The sequence below is a fragment of the Carlito syrichta genome, unplaced genomic scaffold (genome assembly GCF_000164805.1).
Source record: "Carlito syrichta isolate Samal-C Ts95f unplaced genomic scaffold, Tarsius_syrichta-2.0.1 Scaffold288347, whole genome shotgun sequence".
Classification (NCBI taxonomy): domain Eukaryota; kingdom Metazoa; phylum Chordata; class Mammalia; order Primates; family Tarsiidae; genus Carlito; species Carlito syrichta.
This window is the reverse complement of record NW_007232443.1, coordinates 113,639-130,087: the sequence shown is the minus strand read 5'-3', so window position 1 is coordinate 130,087 and position 16,449 is coordinate 113,639. Positions and strand designations below refer to the sequence as shown.

Here is a 16,449-nt window from a genome sequence, read left to right as displayed (position 1 = left end):
AAAGGAAGGAGGGAGAGGAAGGATGAATGGATTTTAAATTCTTCTACAAATTGGACTTTAAACATTGGTGTCTACCACATTTTGTCTGCCAGAGAGTAAACAAACAAAAAAATAAATGCAGGGATAGCATCCGTTATTAGATAAAATGCGAAGTGTGATTTCTTTTGAGCCCATTTTTGAGATATCAAGTTTTAGAAACATGTAACACTGTCATAAGCTACATTATTATATATTCTGCTTGCTTTTATGCGGGAATTAAATAGAGTTTTCACAGGTTTTCTCAAAAAGTACTGAGATCTCAAGGTGCTTGGCCTGCCAAATGAATTTAAGAAAATCTGCCCTGATTTCTAAACCAAAAATCAGGGCACATGTTTTGAGTGCAGGACTATGTAAATTTGAGCTGTGATTTGCATATTAAGGGTCTGCTTCCCGCCAAAGGGACCATCAGAGCCTGGAGAGTGACTGCTGCCATCTGAAAAGCATATGCAATATTAGAATAGTCTTCATCAGGTTAGGAATTTTAAATTTGTTTTGGAATTCCAAATAATATTAAGGGGAGAGTGGGTGAGAGGTAAGATTCGGATGGTTAGCCAAATGGGTTTTACAAGGTGAAGAAAGTCTGTTGTGGTCCTGCAGACGACTGTCCCCTTGTATGAGTACAGGAGCAAGAAGCAGCCGGCAAGCCTGACTTCGCAGTCTCAGGTTCCACTCTCAAGGCTGGAGGAGCAGGAGGAGGGCTGGCGGGCGGGGCGGGGCGGGGCCACAGGTGGGCGTGGCTCTCGGAGTGGGTCACCGCCCTGTGTGGGCGTGGTTCTGGGCCAGCCCCGTCCAACCAAGCTCTACTCAGGGATCCTCCTCCTCACCCCACTCTGATGAGCTGACTGCTCTGACTCAAGGCAGACAGCACCTCCATAATTAACGTGCTGGGAAACACCAGCGCACAGGCTCAGAGCACGAGAATGGCTGGACTCACCAGAGCCCTCCAAGGCTTCCGGAAATCCCGGTACTCCGCCTACCTTCCCACCTGTGCAACTTTGCCTATGCCAGAGGACCCTGACCCCATTCTTCAGGGTCTCTCCTGAGTCCCCTTAACGGTCTTCGCCAATCCTTTCAGGACCCACCTTAGATATCCTTTCTCTGGTAAGCGTCCCCTAGCCTGCCAGGACTGATGAACTGCCCCCATCTGTGCCATCATTGCCTCCTGCCTCCCCCAGACATCGCATCCAGTGGCCTCTACGTTGTCTTGGTATGTGTAGCCTGTTTCGTTCCATTTGCAACTGCAGGGCTGGCTGCATAGTAGACACACAGCATTTGATAAGTGAACTGGTGAGTGAGTGGGTGAATGAAGGAAACCTTCTCTGACATCCCCTGTGATCTTCTGAGACCCCCAGTAGCTTTTCTTTGGTGTGGTCTTATTTGGTCCTCAGCAACAACTTCGTAGCAATGTGTTGTTTGAATGTGTACTCAGTTTATGTTCTCAATGGCAGTGCGAGCAATTTGCCAGCCGAGCGGGAAGAGCATTGCTTGGGAATCAGACTGACCTGGATCCAAACCTGGGGCCGCCACCTGTTACTCATGGCCTTAGGTAATTATCTCTCTCTAAAGTTCCATTTCCTCCTAGGGCAAATGAAGCTAATAATAGCACCTGCTTCACAGGGTTGGTTGTGAAGAGTAAATAAAATCGTCTATGTACGATGCCCACCACAGTGTTTGGCCTCTAAGTGCTCAGTTAATACCAGTGAAACAATTCAATCTATTTATATTAATTAAGATCGGTATCCAGGGCCCTGGCTCCATCACCAATTTGTGATGTGAAATGAGTCATTTGGGGCAAACTTATTTCTAACCCTGGGCCTCAGTTTCCCCAACTGTAAAACAGAACTGTTCCATGTGATGATCTCTAAGAGTCTGGGGCAACGAGAGGAGTTGATAGATGCTGACAAGTCAAGGACTATGGAGTGGGCTGGGATGGGGAAAGGGTCACTCTGCAGAGTCACTCACCAGACAGGGTCAGGGGCTTGGAGAGCCGCATGAGAGCAATGTCATAGTCATCCTGCTCATCCGTGTAGTTGCTGTTGATGATAATCTCAGAGATGGAGGTTGGCTCGGGCAGCTGGTGCAGGTTGTTGGTGCCCGCATACACCTTCCAGCCCTCCAGGATCTTCTCCCGGGTCCTGCAAGAGTCACAAGGGGGTACAGTCCAGTTACCCACCTGGCAGAGTTCACTAGCAGTGTCTGCTACATCCATATAGAGCACTGGTTTGAGGGCAGGAGGATGGATAAAATGGCCTCTGGAGGGAGTCCTCCATCTTGTCTCTGGGGTCCAAAACAATCTCTCACAACCCCCCCCCAAATTCTTGGGGCTCTGCACCTTACAATAATAAAGAGGAAGGGATAAATAAGACCTCTGGTTTGGCTTTCATCTCGCTCCCACCCCCACTGTCTCAGCTACAAGTAGCCAAGGATCAAAAGATGGGCGGGACAGATCTCAGTATTCTTAGCCTCAGCAGAAACAGATTTAGACAGTACAAAGTGACGCGCTGAAGACTCCTTACCGGGGAGGCAGTGCCCCTGAGGCCTGCTCTCAGAGCCCTTTCCTGCTCATCAGCCTGGGCTGAGGGCCCCCCAAAACACAAGGCTGGCTGATAACTGTCAGAAGCAGACTGTGGTGTCCCTCCTTCCTCTCCCTGGTCCTCAATTTTTGGGACAGCATTTCTGATTTTCTGGCTCCTCTGCTGTGAGTTCCAGTTGCAGGAAGCAACAACAAACCTAAAGCCTCTTTATTTTGCCCTGTTCTTCAGACATAGGCTCCCAAGTCCCTCTTCCTGTCTGCCTCCCTCTCCCTAGGGGCCATCCATAGGTTTTTCTCATTCTTGGGCCTAGCTCAGAACACATATCCCAGACTTACAATCTCAGGACCAAATACCAACTGCAAATCCTGATTCTAAAGCAAACGCTCAAGCCAAACCACCACCTCCCGGCCAGGAGGGGCTGAATTCGCAACCAAAATCCTCCTCCACAGAGAAGTCAGTCAGCAGTCAGCCCTTCCTGGCGATCCTCAATTCTGGGCAGTAATCAAATCACCCGCCCTCTGTCAAGCACTTACACAAAAAAGCAGTGGGCGGCCGTGAGCACCCACTGGGCGTCAATGAGCGTGCCTCCACAGATATGGGTGGTGCCGTAGTGCAGACTCACTTGCCAAGGCCACTTGCTCTCTGGGGCCAGCGCGCCTCCCACAATCCGCCCCGTCATGGCCCGCAGTCCACAGTCTGGAGGGAAGAGAAGAGACAAACTGTGAACCTGCTTCTCCTGAGGTTCTTCCTGAGTTCCTGTTCAGGAAGCCTCCACCATGCTCCCAGGGCCCAGGACAAGCTCCAGCACCTGCCCACCCCTGGATGCTGGTTTGCTCGCATCTGATTTGCACAGTTGTTTCCTGCCAAAGCAGTGCCACCACTTGGTGAGTCAACTTTCTGGGATCATCCAGTGGGACGTTTGATCCCAGGCAGGCTCCTCCTTCTCCCCATTCATTCATTCTTTCATTAGTCAGACACAGTCTTCTAAGTGCCCCGTGCTTTGGACACTGTGCCACGCCCTGGGGCCGTGATGCCACTAGAGGCTGGGGAAAGCAGACCAATGCTAACACATCCCTGCATTTGTGAGCATTGCGATGGGGGTCGCTAGCGTTTCAAAACAAAGGGGGAATAAACTTCCTGTGAGGCACAGGAGATTCAAACAGATTCAGCTTCCTTGAAGTGAGAGAGGTTGCTGGGCTGAGCTCCTGCTGGAGTCAGGGGAAGGGGAAATGTTACCCTGGGCCAGCCCAGTGCCTGACAGGGAGCCTGGCCCTGAAGCAGGCCTGCTAGCTAAGCCCCTTTTCCTCGCTTGAACCCCCAGGGCCCAAGGGACCCCTCCCTCAGAGGGGTGCTGCCCCTCTGCTCCTGACTCTCACACCACACTGGCCACAATCCAAGAAGAACATCTTACGGGAACACTGGAGAGAGATATACCGCTGGGAAGGACATTCGGACCTGTAGGAAGAGACACAGAAGGTAGAACAAGGGCATGTTAGCCACTGCCTCCAGGAAGACTTCCTGACTGACTCCTGCTCAGTTCCAAACCCTTTTCAAAGGAAGCTACCCTTTGAACAAGCAGATGGAGTTTCTGACTTTCTCCACCCCAGTGGAACATTCTCCCTTCCAGTGCTCTCTCCAGGAATGGGGATGGCAAACCATCTCCACTCTTATCCCCCTACCCCCCAGTTTTCTTGGGGCAGATTGCACACACTGGCCAGATACGTGTTCCTTAAACCCAGGACTTTATTGTCCCAGCATCTTTCCCCAGCTAAACAGGTGGCCTAACGTTCCTCCAACATAATTCCTCAGTGTAGCATAAAAACCACCTAGCACAGTGCAGGCATCCAGATGCAGCTTACCACCTCCTGTCCCCGCCCCCACTGTTTCATAGCCTCATTTCTTCTCTCACCTCTGTAAGGTAACCAGTGCCAGCTGGTGGAGCACCCCCAGGCCTCCCCTTTGTGGGGCAGGAACAAGGGGGCTGCAGGGCAAAGATGACAAAGGACGAGGAGGTCCGGGAGGAGGATGATGCTTCCCAGGTGGGCCTCCTGTCCCTGGTACTTGCATCTGGCAGCCCCCTGCTGCTGTTCCTCGACCCCATCTCCAACCCAGTGATGCTTTACCCCATCCCGAGGTCCACTCCTCATAACCAATTTCCACCCAAACACCTGGCTGACTGGTGGTCCTAAGGTTTGTAAATTGCCCCTGACAACCAGGTAAATTCTCAGGGGCACCCCTGATCTCAAGCTGCTCTCTGCATCAAGCCTCAAATAAGAACATTTAATGGGGGGCAGTGTGAATGAGGACTGTATCCGAGGTATTCCTACACGCTCAAGATGGGCTCCTGGAGCTGGGTCCCAGAAAGACAAGGGAAGGGAGCCCCTGACTCAAAGCCCCCTCCTCACCCCCTCATTCTCCTGCTCACAACCAACAGCCTGACCAGCCCCACTGTACCTGTAGAGGCTTTCCTGGATGGAGGAGTTGTATTCAGAGATTGAGAAGCTGCTGGCAAAATCCCTGTGTGCCACTTCGGTTGTCCGGTAAGCACTGCAAGAAGGAGTGGGGGAGAATGAGTCCCCTGGAGACAGAGCCACCCGAGTCCTCCAGTCTGTGTTCGAGTCCTCACCAGCCCTGCTGACGGAGGACAGACTGTGAAGGTCTGAATAGTGCCAACTCTTCCATACTGCAGTCAAGGCCCAGTAGAGCCCGACCCCACCCACATATTCTGCCACTGCCCCTGCTAGGCCTGTGTGCTGCCCAGCTGTTCTCAGAATGTAGACTGGCAGCATTAGCATGGCCTGGGAAGTTGCTAGAAGCAACTTCAAGCAAATTCTTGAACTCCACCTACTGAATAGGGGCTCTGGGGGTGGGCCCAGTCTCCAGTGTTTTAACAGGCTCTTCAGTGATGCTGATGCATGCTCAAGAAATGCCAGGCTAGCCCTTTTCTATCCAAACTGTGATCTGTGGACCAGCAGCAGCGCCATCACCCCAGACCTACTGAGCCTGCATTTTAGAGAATCCCAGGTTATTGATTTGTCCATTCAAGTGTGAGAACCTCTGGACAAGCCCATTGGATCTCAAACCACAGTGTGCCTAAGAATTCCCTTGGGGTATTTGCTAAGCAGGTTCTAAGGCCTAATTCCAGAGATCCTGACTCTGGGGTGTATTTTCACAAACACAGAAGGTGATTCTGATGTGCTCTACTCTCTGTGTGGAGCCTGTGTGCGTTTCTAGGGCATGGGAGACCCTTGCATGACGCCGTGCCTTGGCACATGCTATTCCTCTTCCCCGAGGGCTGGTTCCTCCATTCTCTGCTCTCTCCTCCAAGCACAGCCAGATGCCTTTTCCACTGTGTGTCCTTAGTACCACACGCCTATCCTTATCATCACACACCACATTGCATTGTGGTTATTGGCTTAAGCCCCTCTCACTAAACCACACTAGAGGTTCTTCAGGGTCAAGCTCCTGTCTTATTCCTTTGTGTTCCAGTACCGCACACTCTAGCACATAATCAAAACTCAATGAATGCTCTTCGAATAAATGATATTCAAAAGAACTGGGTGCCCAAGGGAGATTCAGACTTGCACAAAGTCACTCAACTCTTTGATGAAAGATGCCCATGCACTCAGATTCCTGCTTATGAGTCTGGTCTCTGAGACTGAGGTGGAGGCCGAGAACTAGTTCTCAGTCCTAGCCCCTATCCCTGGTCTTTCACAATGAGATCCTAAATCCTTCTCCCCACAACCACATACACTGGTAAACCCCAAAACTATCAAGCTTGAACATTCAAACAAGAGGGAGCTTAGAGAAGCCTATCTGGCCTGCAAATTGGATGCTCCTTCAAGTTCACACTATTCCCTACTCTGCCCACCAGTATTGGCTAATGTGTTTAAAATCTTTAGAGCCAAAGATCCTTGACTTGGCCTGGCCTCACCTGCCCCATCTCATTTCCCATCTGATGAGTTCAAGCTCAAGCCACAACTATAGTTCAAAGTCCACTAAAGGGCTTTGCACAGCCTGAGGCTCTAATTCCCAGATGCAAGAAGAAAAGACCTGCCCAAACGCCTACCCACCTCACAGGGCCATGCCCGCGGTCATTTTGTGTGATGATGGACATGAGGATGCTTTGATGCAGAGAGCATATAAGAGGCTGATACTATTACAGCTCTATAGATAATTACTTTGGCCTCATGGAAACAACTTGCCCAGACTCACAAGATCACAGGGCCCCTGTCTCTTTGAATACCCCCAAAGTGTCCTAAGCTAGTGAGATCAGCCCTGGTTCCCAAGGGCCTTTTTAATTATCACCTTTCTGTGACATGCTTGAGATGCCTCTGTGAAGGACTTGAAACTGGGATGTCCCTGAAGCTAGGACCCTGGGGCAGGGTGGGGGTTACCTCTCGAAGCCCAACTGCTGGCAGGTCTTCTCTGAGTAGGAATCGTTCCAGCTGTCGCTGCAGATGGGAAGCCACTGATGGGAGGACCCAGAGTAGACTTTAAGCAGAGACTTGTCCCAGTCAAATCTCACTGCAGGGCAATAAAAAGGCAGAACAGATCCTCAGAACCTAGGAAGCTTTAAACTCTTGGGGGAGCTGAGTATGGCTCTGAGATGCTCCTGTCCTGAGGCTCCTCCTGAGACCTGGGAGATGTCCGGGGTCTTGACCTGAGTTGTGGTGGTCAGCCTGGACTCAGGAACCCAGGATGCTCAGTAGGGGCAGAGCTAACACAAGGGGCTGGGGCTGGGCAGAGAGCTCTTCATCTGGCAGAACCCAGAGTAGGGGTCAGGGGGGCATTGCTGGGAGAAGGGGCAAGCTCTGCCTGGAGCTGTCACCCAAGAAGACAGAGACATGCCCAGATAAGAAGGTAACAAGGTGAATAAGGTCTATGATGTGACTGGGTGTCCACCGGACAGGCTCAGTCACAGATGGATGCAGTCTTGGGTGAGGAACACGTAAAGGTACAGGTGAAACTGGTGGGACATGCACATGTACCCCCACAGCAGGGGTGCACACAGACAATGTGTCAGGAACCACTCAGGACCAGAGTGCAAAGAAATCCTTGTGCTCATCGAGTCCCGTTTACAAACTGACCTTCAAGAAACCTCAGGGCTGACACATCAGAGGTCACCTGCTGGACAATGAGGAGGGTCACATGGATTTGGCTCCGGACCTCACAGCTACCTCCAGCTAGAGCTGCTTTGCTTTACTCAGTCAGATGTTCAAGAGTTGTTAGATTTTATTAGCGAACCCCTAATCTTTTCTAACCCACTAAGTTGACAAATTAAGAACTGAAGCCCAGAGAAGATAAATGACTTGCCTAAGTCACACAACACTCAAATTCAAGTTTCAAACCCACCTACTATGGTTCGAGAACTCAGGTCTCAGCTGAGTGCAGGGGCTCACAGCCATAATCCCAGCATTTTCGGAGGCCAAGGGGAGAGAATTGCTTATCTATGATGTCCAAGAGTTTGAAACCAGGCTGGGCATCATATCAAGACCTTGTCTCTACAAAAGATTTTTTAAAAATTAGCTGGATGTGGTGGTACATGCTTATAGTCTCAGCTGCTCAGGAGGCTGAGACAGAAGGATTGCCTGAGGCCAGGAGGTCAAGGCTGCAGCGAGCCATAATTGTGCTACTGCAACCCAACCTCGGCGACAGAGTGACACCCTGACTAAAACAAAAAAATTAAATAAAAAGAATCCGAATATCTTGATTCCGTGTCCATTGCCTCCTATTTAAGTGAATACATAGTTTGTGCCACAGATGGTTACACACACACACACACACACACACACACACACACACACACACACACACTCCTTACCACAGCCCAGCTCGTCACTCTTCAGCTTACAGTCCACCACCCCATCACAGCGAACAGCGTGCTTGGGACAGCTCTCTCTCTGCTCCTTGTATTTGATCCCTGTGTGGCCCCGCCAGAAGTAGACTGGGAAAAAAAGAAGCAGGCAGTTGGATCACTGTCAGCCCCAGCGAGACAAGACACAGCAGCCCAAGGCCCTGGGGGTTCTGAGACACCGACCTGCAATCCCTCTTGGACTCTGGGGCTCTCGTCCCCCATCTGTATGGAGAGAAAGGCTGCTCAGGAATGCTCCAGAAAGCTCCTGCAAGCAGGGCAGCACCAGGCAGACTCGAGCAGCCAGCCACCGAGAGAGAGGCAGACAGACAGACAGAGAAAGAGAGAGAGAGAGAGAGAGAGGGAGAAGGATACCACTATGGGAACTCCCAACCCTACATGCTGGCTGGGATAGTGGTCAGGGAAACCACTTCCTCCAGAATCCCAGAGCCACCTTCTCAGAACCCCTCTGCCATCCCATCTTCTCTGTGCCCCACAGAGTCACAGCAAAGATATTTCCATCTTCACAATCCCCCTCACACAGCCACCCTCTGTCTGTCCTCAAAGGCTGCTAGTGTCTTTCCAGCTTCAGAAGCTCCTGGTATTTGTAACCCCTTCTCCCTTTCCCCTAAACAAGAGCCATCCCTGTGCTCATCTCTTTCCCCTTGTCCTTCTGTCTTTAAATATCTTTTCATTTAATGAGCAATTCTAGGTGGCAGTTTCCCAAATGGACAAGTTGGTTCTGAAAGGAAACAGCTTTACAAGCCATATGTGAAAAGCAGCTTCATGACTTCCTCTGCCTCTAACGTCAGTCTCTTTCCAAACCAGGAACTGTGGCCCTCCTGCCACAGTGTGGCCCTCCTGCCTGGAGACAAACCCAGATTTGACCTTGGCTGCCTCACAGACCCGGATCCGACCTCCTCACCCTGCTTCTTGTCCTCAACCAGCTCCTCAGCCCCACCCACCTTCTCCCCAAGCCCCACCATGCTCTCGGTCATCCAGGGTGAGGGCCAGACACAAGTCCCTCCTAATCCCTTGGGCTCTTCCCTCCTCTCCATGCCCTGGTCCTCCTTTCCTCCCAGGCTCTGGATACTGAAGCCCTTGAACCCTGGGCAGCCCCCCTCAGAGTCCTCACAAAGCCACACGTCGAAGTGTAGTGGAGAGGGTGCTGGGCAGGGAGCCAGGAAGCCTCGGCTCTGGTCCTATCCCTACCACATAGCTGCTCTGTAGCCTGCATAGGTCAAGCCACCTCCCTGGCAGAACTGTTGGGGACTTCAGGAAGAGCCGTGAAACCACGTGGAGAACTTTAATTCTATTCAGCATGCCTGCCCGCGGGGGCCATTTCTCTCCTCAATGATCATTCCCACTGCTCGCATGGAGTAGGGAGCCCTGTGCTGCTAAAGGGAAGGAGGAAAGACAGCAAGTCACAGCGGGCCTTTATGAGCATCGTGACAGGATTCCACTGCCTGCTTAGGCAGGTGGGGAAACTGAGGCTCAGAATGTTAATGAATTGGCCCAAGCCCCACATGTTCAGTGGCAGAGCCAGGGAGCTATAGCAGGTCTGCGTGTCACTAAACCTGCTTTACCAGCACATCACCTCCTCCTGGAAGCCCTCCTCAAACAGCCCTGCCAGCCGATGCTTCCAACTGCTGGTCTACCCCACTCTTTACCGCCATATCTTTAACAGAATTCTTCCTCCTCAGCCTGACTTTATCAAACCAAATACATGGCCCTAAGTCCCCAAATGTGCATTCTTCTCTCTGGTCAGGCAGGTCCCTTCCTGTCCTCTGTGCCGTCCTTGCCCGTCTGGCCTCCCATGGTTCCTGTGGCTGCTCATCCACCAGGGTGTCCTGTCCAGGGCGTGTCTGTTCTCCTGTCTCCCAGACCCTCATCTGGCCCCACGGAGCTGTCCCCTGCATCCAGTTCACACAGCTGTTACCTGCTCCTCACAGGTCACACTCACATGTACTTGCCCTTCGTGATTGCTAGCTACACCTCTCAAGATACAGTAGTCTCCCTGAGGTCAGAACAGTATAACACGTATTCATGTTTGGTTCTCCTAAGATTTCCTCCTGTGCTGGGTTCATGGTGGACTCCTGAGCAGAGAGCCCTAGGACGTGTCCTGGGTATCTTTTCCAAACAGGGGGAACAATTGAGGGGGCCTGAACCCCCGAACACCGAACTTGTCATCTCATTGACTGAATAACCCTGAAAGACATTTTCCAATTGGTGTTTTCATATTTTTATTGGTTTTTTAAATTTGTGTAGAGATGAGGTCTTGCTGATTTGCTAGGGCTGGTCTCGAACCCACAGGCTCAGGCAATCCACTCGCCTCGGCCTCCCAAAGTGCTGGGATTACATGCTGAGCCACTGAGCCCGGCCCTTTTTTTTTTTTAATAGCGAGTCAGACGTTGTGCCAGGCATTGTGCCATTGTCTCGTTTCTACCTTATAACCCATGATAGTTGGGATGAGATCCTATGGGGCACACAGTCAATTGAATGAATGAATTTTAGCTCATCTGAAGATGCAGACACTGAGCTTAGAGTGGTTAACTGACTTGCCCAAGGAAGCTGCACTTAAGTGGCACAGGTGAGACCCAAGTCCAGGTTCCTCTGGCTTCCCACACTCTTAGCTTAGCTCCCTCAAACCAAGGGGCCAGGAGCGCCATGGTCCAAGGGCATTTGCAGGAGTGTCTCCCTGTGGTCATGGTAGCTGGATGAGCATGTGGTCCCCATGCCTGTCCCTGCAGCATGCTCCCATCCCCGGTCCCACTCCACCCTGCAGTGACCAGAGCCCGCCCCTGCTCCCCTGTTCAACTCACAGAGGATAATGAGCGACACCACGAGGGCGATGAGGAGGAGCACGCACCCGATGAGTGGCAGCCGCTTCTGGCCTTCCTGCCAGGAGAACTTGGGTAAGCTGAGACCTAGGGGCGGGGCGGCAGCAGGGAAGGGTAAGGCTGTTTGGAGGAGTCCGGCACAGCGGAGGGGGGAAGACGGAAACAAGGCTGGCCTGTGAGGGTCCCGTCAGGACCACTCCACCCCAGAACATGGCACCAGCTTGCCCGATGCCAACAGCTGTCTTGTACTGTGCTTTTTCTAGCCAGGCACTCTGCATGCCTTCTCTTACTTAACTCTCATAGCAAACTTGCGAGCTGAGTCTTGTTAGGTCATTTTATAGATGGGGAAACTGAGATTCGTGAAATAGCTTGCCCAACATTACTTGTCTAGTTAGTGGCAAGATTCAAATGCAGTGTGTCTGATTCTGAAGCCCACCACACCAAAGTACCTCACCCACCCTGGAGAGGGCAAGGCTGTGGGATGAACCCTGAACCTTGGGTGATCCTCCTAAGCCAGACATTGTCCATACTGTGTTGGGGTCATGGGGACAATCTGAAGTCTTTGATGGGAGAGGGCAAAATTGGGATGGACAGAAACAACTGTTTCCTTAAGGGCAGAACCAGCCCCGAGTCGCATTTGACCTCACCGACTTCTTAGTTGCTGAGCGACGCACCCCACAGTTTGGAAGACTGGGGGTGGAGGTGCATGCCTGCTCAGAATCTCTCTTTCCTCCTCCACCCACAGACGGGCCCACTGATCGTGTCCTTGTCTTCCCCAGCTTCTTAGGCAGACCACAGGGCAGCCCAAGGAAAGAATACTGGTCACTAACCAGGGTCTTTGCTGTTGAAATCAGCACTCTGGTCCCAGTTGTACAGATTCCAAAGTTACACGCTGCCTCTTTGGTCCTGGCTTCTTATCCCCTGCCCCCTTTGCCCCAGATTTTCTATTGTCTTGGGTTTTCACGGAATGGTTCCTTTCTGACCCGCCTCTCCAGGTCTCGCACTACCCACCCTAGACATCCTCCTCCTACATCATTGTCCATCATGAGGTGCAGAGAGTGCTGGCCCTGCGATTTCCTCCTTGCCCATGGACTACTACCCTGTTCCTCCCCTTACCTGGGCTCTCCCCGGCGGCCCTGGTGGCTGGTGCTGACCTGGCAGGAGATGCACGGATGGGCACAGCCCCCACTGGTGTTGCTCTAACAAGGTACACTCTGGTTGGGGAGGATGTCGTGGTGGCCGACCTGGCAGATGATGACCTGCCGGACGATGACCTGGAAGGTGATGACCGAGCCGTAGATGCCCGAGTTGGAGATGCCCGAGCTGTAGATGCCCGAGTTGGAGATGCCTGAGTCGGAGACGCCCGAGTTGGAGACGCCCGGGCTAGAGATGCCCTGGCTGAAGATGTCCTTGCCGGAGATGTCCTTGCAGGGGAAGCATTCTGAAAGCAGAGTGAAGAGCATCCCTCAGGCTTCTCCCTTGCCAGCACCCCCGACTGCCAGCTGTGGGCTGGGAGTTGAGCAGAATCCCTGGACCAGGAAGCACCTGAGAAGAGAAGCCTGTCCAAGGACCATGTAAAAGTTCTCAGAGCCCGCTGTCCCTAGCTCCCCATAGTCTCCACAGGGATGGGGGCACCTGCTTAGGCTGCACATGTCTAGGGAGGGTGAAAAGGAGAGGTTGCCAGGCTGGTCACTCACTCTGAGAGACCTGGTGTCAAGGAAATGTGGTCACCTGTGGGGGAAGTGACCAACCTCTCACCCCTTCTGCCCTCTCCCACCCTTACATCCTCACCCTTTTCTTTCATGTATGTGGGTTAGGTTGTAAAATATTATTCTTACTATGAACTGTAGTCAAAAAGCGTGAAAAGCACTCCTTTTTTTTTTTGAGTTGGAGTCTCACTCTGTTGCCCAGACTGGAGTGCAGTGGCCACTTCCACCTGCTGGGCTCTGGCGATCCTTCCGCCTCAGCCTTCCAAGTAGCAGGAACTACAGACGCGTGCTACTACACCCGGCTAATTTTTTGTTATTTATTGTAGAGATGAGGTCTCGCCTGCCCAGGTGGGTCTCGAACCCTTGAGCTCAGGCAATCCACTCACCTCAGCCTCCCAAAGGCGCGGGATTATAGGCTGAGCCACCAAGCCCGGCTGAAAAGCACTTCTCAAGAACACCTGACCTGCCTTGAACCCCACCGTTCTCAGTAACACCAGGAGTTTTATACACACACACACACACACACACACACACACACACACACACCTGAGTACACCCCAGTACATCAGGGAAACTGGAGAGGCAAGATGCAGGTGTTTGTAGGCTGGGGTATGAGTTCACCACTCTTGGATGAGATTTGTAACCTTACCCAGCTGTAGGTGGAGTGATTTATCACTTTAGATTTATTAGTTTGGATTTAATACTTTAATTTAGAGTTGCAGAGGACTTATGCTTTAAGTGTTTTATATGCTTTACTCATTTAATCTTCCTAGGAGCCCTGTGAAGTAAGAACTGTTATCCCATTTTGCACAGGGGAAGTAAAGGCAACCAGATTAAGTGACTTAACCATGTTCTCATTGCTAGAAAGTAGCAGAGTCAGGATCTGAGCCCAGGAAGTGGGACTCTGGAGGCCACATTCTCCATCATTAGGCTTTGCTGTCTCTCTGAGGAAAGATGCAGAAGAGGAGAGAAGGCAGCAGCTGGCAGGGGATCGACGAATGCCAGTCCTTCTCCTTCCCTGGAGAGCCTGAGCCTGTGAGGTGCTCTGTATCTGGGAGAGGGAGCCAGCGGAAGATCAGGGTGATAGAAGTGCTTGGGCACCCACAACCAGGCAGGCATCTTCTCCCCTCCCTCTTGCCCCTTACAGAGGTCTCTGATCTCCCTCCCACTGCTTCTGCCTCTTCAGCCCCAGAGCAGCAGGATGAGGTGGGAACTGGCCAGGCCCATGGACCATATCTGACCTCCATTATAATTTCTGCTGAGAACTGATTGGCTGCTCAGGAGGGTGGGTCTCTTTGGGGCATAGCAGGAATGGAGGCAGGAAACCCACCTGTGCTTGGGTACCCTATCCTGGGGCCAGAGTCCATAGGGCTGTGTAAAGAAGACAGAAAGTTCTAGACCTCTGACTCTCTGGCATCTGTCTCCATCCCTCACCTCCCACTGTGCTTAAAACCATGTAACCGTTACTACTGTGCAGACCGGGTACAAGTCCTCCTGATTAGAACACCTGGTCCAAGTCAACATCATCATCCCTGCCAGGTAGTGCCTTGTGTTTTTATTTTTTGAATTTCCTTTTCTGGGAGATCAAGGTCATTGGTTTGGTCACTTCCTCATTTTTCTGGGGTTGTGAGATGAATTCAAAGAGAAATCTCAAGTTCCTGACCACACTTGGCTTGCCGGAAGCAGGGCCCAGGAGCAGCTTTTCCAGGAAGTTACCGGGGTTAGTTGGCAGGTGTGGGTACATACCCTCCGGTCCTGATGCTCCAGTGGCTGAGCGGGGACACACTTGTGTGTGTTTAGGAACCTGAGGGCACCTGTGGTCTCCGCTGACCCAACAGACCCAGAGCTGAGGTCTGGGTCCTTAATATTTACTCATTGAATCCTCTTGAGAACCTTATGAAGTAGGAACCATTATTGTCCCCATTCTGCACGGCCTCTCGTGGCCATTGTCTAAAGACTGGATTTCCATAAAACAGAAGGGTTCGCTCCTAGCAGCTTCACATGAAACAGGACCAGGCTTGGGGGCGAGGCTGTGTAGAAAGAGAATGTGTCCACCGACAGCGCTGGCTTTGGAGTCAGGAAGACCGGGTTCCAATCCCAGGCCTATTACTTGGTAGCAGTGTGACCCTGGGCCAACCACGTACCTCTCTGAGCCTTTTCTTCATCTGTAAAATAGAACTAATCATCCTGAAGATCCAATGAGATGAAATGGGGGTGCTCCTGCCAATGCCTGCCACACAGCAGTTACCTAGGAATGGCCATTCCTTCCCTCCTTTGCATGGGAAATCACAGCACCAGTTGTGCTGACATTTAACAGCCGTGGGGCGTGACGGAGGGACTGAGAGGTGGTGTGAGCTCATCTGAGGGAGAAAGAGGGTGCCAGGGAAAGACCAGACTAAGGTCCTTCAATAAGAGGGATAAGCCCCAGCTGTGTATGGCCTTGTGCTTCCTGCGAGTAGTGGCCTGAGCCTTGGCCCCTGCCACAGATCCTAGCATTGTGGCACCTCTAGTGGACTGTCTCATCTCCCTCCTGGTTATGTTCACACTCTGGGTCTTCCCCAAAGTCAGGGGGACTTCCCATAAGCCAGGAGAATAAAATGCTAGCAGCTCACATGCGTCTGGCACTTTAGAGTATATAAGAAGATTCCACATTTATGGCTTCATGAGGTCTCCCTACATCTCTGGGAGGTTGGTACTCTTAAAAGCCCATTTTACAGATAAGGAAAATCAAGACTCAGAGCTTAGATTGCAAAATCACAGTCAGGATTCTGCACCAAGCCCATTTGCATCTGAGTCCCCTGCCTTTCCTGGATCAGAGCAAGAGTCTCCTGGCGCAGTCATCTCCCTGAAACATGTGTACAGGGCGCTCATCTTACATTTGTGACACAGCCTACGAACCAGAACCTGGGCCCTGCAGGATCAGGAGCACCATTGTGAGCCTGGGGGGCAGGATCCTGGGGGGTGGGATGCTGGGGTTCCTGCAGGATCTTGGTCTTGTAATACTTTCTTTCTTTTTTTTTTTTTGAGTTGAAGTCTCACTCCATCGTCCAGTCTGGAGTGCAGTGGCACGCTCATGGCCACCCCAGCGTCAACCTGCTGGGCTCCAGAGATCCTTCCACCTCAGCCTTCCAAGTAGCCAGAACTACAGGCGTGCGCTACCATGCCCAGCTAATTTTTGATGTATTGTAGAGGTGCAGTCTCACCAAGTTGCCCAGGCTGGTCTCGAACCCACAGGCTCAGGCAATCCACTTGCCTCGGCCTCCCAAAGTGCTGGGATTACAGGTTGAGCCACTGAGCCTGGCTCGTCTTGTGATACTTTCTAATGTGACCCACAGTGGGTCTTGAGGTTTGTGAGGACCAGGCAGAGCCCAGTGGCTGGGAGTGGCAGGGTCAAGGTGTGTCATCCAGTACTCTATGTTAGAGTGACCACGCTGGAATCTGGTCCTGCCTCTAAGCCAAGTGGGTGGCCCTGG

The 16,449-nt window shown here is 51.9% G+C and overlaps 1 protein-coding gene across 1 annotated transcript in view; it reads right to left on the bottom strand.

Moving 5' to 3' along the window:
- The window catches only part of TMPRSS13 (transmembrane protease, serine 13), a 28,077-nt gene that overhangs the window by 3,514 nt on the left and 8,114 nt on the right, over positions 1 to 16,449 (bottom strand). Inside the window, exons 6-13 of the mRNA XM_021710262.1 lie at positions 12,384 to 12,708; positions 11,250 to 11,354; positions 8,398 to 8,520; positions 6,971 to 7,100; positions 5,028 to 5,120; positions 3,985 to 4,028; positions 3,107 to 3,269; positions 2,002 to 2,174 (exon numbers count right to left, since the gene is read on the bottom strand). Of these exons, the coding sequence (XP_021565937.1) occupies positions 2,002 to 2,174; positions 3,107 to 3,269; positions 3,985 to 4,028; positions 5,028 to 5,120; positions 6,971 to 7,100; positions 8,398 to 8,520; positions 11,250 to 11,354; positions 12,384 to 12,708 (1,156 nt within the window). The remainder of the gene's footprint in view (positions 1 to 2,001; positions 2,175 to 3,106; positions 3,270 to 3,984; positions 4,029 to 5,027; positions 5,121 to 6,970; positions 7,101 to 8,397; positions 8,521 to 11,249; positions 11,355 to 12,383; positions 12,709 to 16,449) is intronic.